Source organism: Phytophthora parasitica (genome assembly GCF_000247585.1).
Source record: "Phytophthora parasitica INRA-310 unplaced genomic scaffold supercont2.195, whole genome shotgun sequence".
NCBI classification, from domain to species: Eukaryota; Oomycota; class Peronosporomycetes; order Peronosporales; family Peronosporaceae; genus Phytophthora; species Phytophthora nicotianae.
In genome coordinates, this window is record NW_008649181.1 from 30860 (window position 1) to 32063 (window position 1204).

Here is a 1204-nt window from a genome sequence, read left to right on the forward strand (position 1 = left end):
GATAGCTGCATCATCGGAAGCCGCCACAACTACCCGGGCTCATGGAATGATGCAGACACTTCACTTGGTATCCGAAACAAGCTTCTCGACCCAATTGCTTGAACAGATTCTCGGAAAAACGTTATCTCCTACTCTGCATTCCCATGCTCGACGGGGATGACCGGGCGTGTCTTAACCCCTCTAAAAGACTGAGATATCGAACGCATCCAACCGGGGCTCTGAAGTGCCACACGCACTCTGCACAACGCTATCATCTCGGTGCACCAGGCCGCGGAGTGGGGCATGTGGAGTATCCAGAAAGTTAATAGTCGCCTGAGTCTCCCGCTTCCCTATCACCCCGAGCTCCGGGGCCAGCGCATAAATAACATGTTTCGGTTGGCAAACTATAGAGTGCGCACGGTTGATATCTCGAAGATACGCACTACACTCAGTGGAGAGATGGCGATAACTTCGACGACGCGGTAAGCCTGTTAACATGCATGGCTGTATTAGTTTGAGTTAACCGAAGCTTGTTATGAATGAACCTCTGGATATGAAGGAGCCTCGCCATTTCGTCTTGTTACGGATCGTCGGGACTCTAACTTACAGCTTTGAGGTAGGCGTGCGGGTCCGTCGTGGTCGTGGCGGTGGCTCACACAGACGCCCACACCTTCCAAGATGTCGATCCAGGCTGACTTTGTCAAGGTATCTAGCGAAATCGCCAATTCCTGTGTACGAGCTCGAGCATCTTCTCTGTCGCCGAGCGCGCTCTTCTCTTTCAAGATTGTCCTGACTGCGGCGTTCCTCAGTCTCTTTCTTCTCTGCGTGGTATCCCTCTTCACGAGTAGCCTCTTCATCTAGACGGCGTCGGTCTACGTCAGCTCGCGCTTCTGCTTTCATCTCATTCTCCTCGCGTAAGAGGAGAACCATCTCCTTCCTGCTGCCGCTGAGGCTGGACGAGGTGTTCTCGATGGTGCTGTATTTTGCCTAAGAGCCCCTATTGTCCGTTGCCTCTGCACTGTCTATTTCACCGTCGTCAATAGACCTTTTGCCCAGGATGTCACGGAAAGCGCGCAAGTCCCCACCTCCAAGCCGATTCGACGACGCCGTGTAGGTTGCTGGTGCTACGAGCATCAGCCGTTTCACTTGCGTTGGATTAATGCCCGGTCAAGGCCCTCGGGGATTTTGCCTTGGTAGATCTGGGGGAACGGGTCATGCTCGGTTT

The 1204-nt window shown here is 53.5% G+C and overlaps 1 protein-coding gene across 1 annotated transcript; it reads right to left on the minus strand.

The window, feature by feature from the left end:
• Positions 1 to 582: 582 nt before the first annotated feature.
• PPTG_24732 (hypothetical protein) lies at positions 583 to 909 on the minus strand (the record flags this gene model as incomplete). The annotated part of the gene is made up of 1 exon (XM_008918377.1): positions 583 to 909. One exon carries the CDS (start codon positions 907 to 909, stop codon positions 583 to 585), a length of 327 nt encoding a protein of 108 aa, XP_008916625.1.
• Between the last annotated feature and the right edge of the window lie 295 nt (positions 910 to 1204).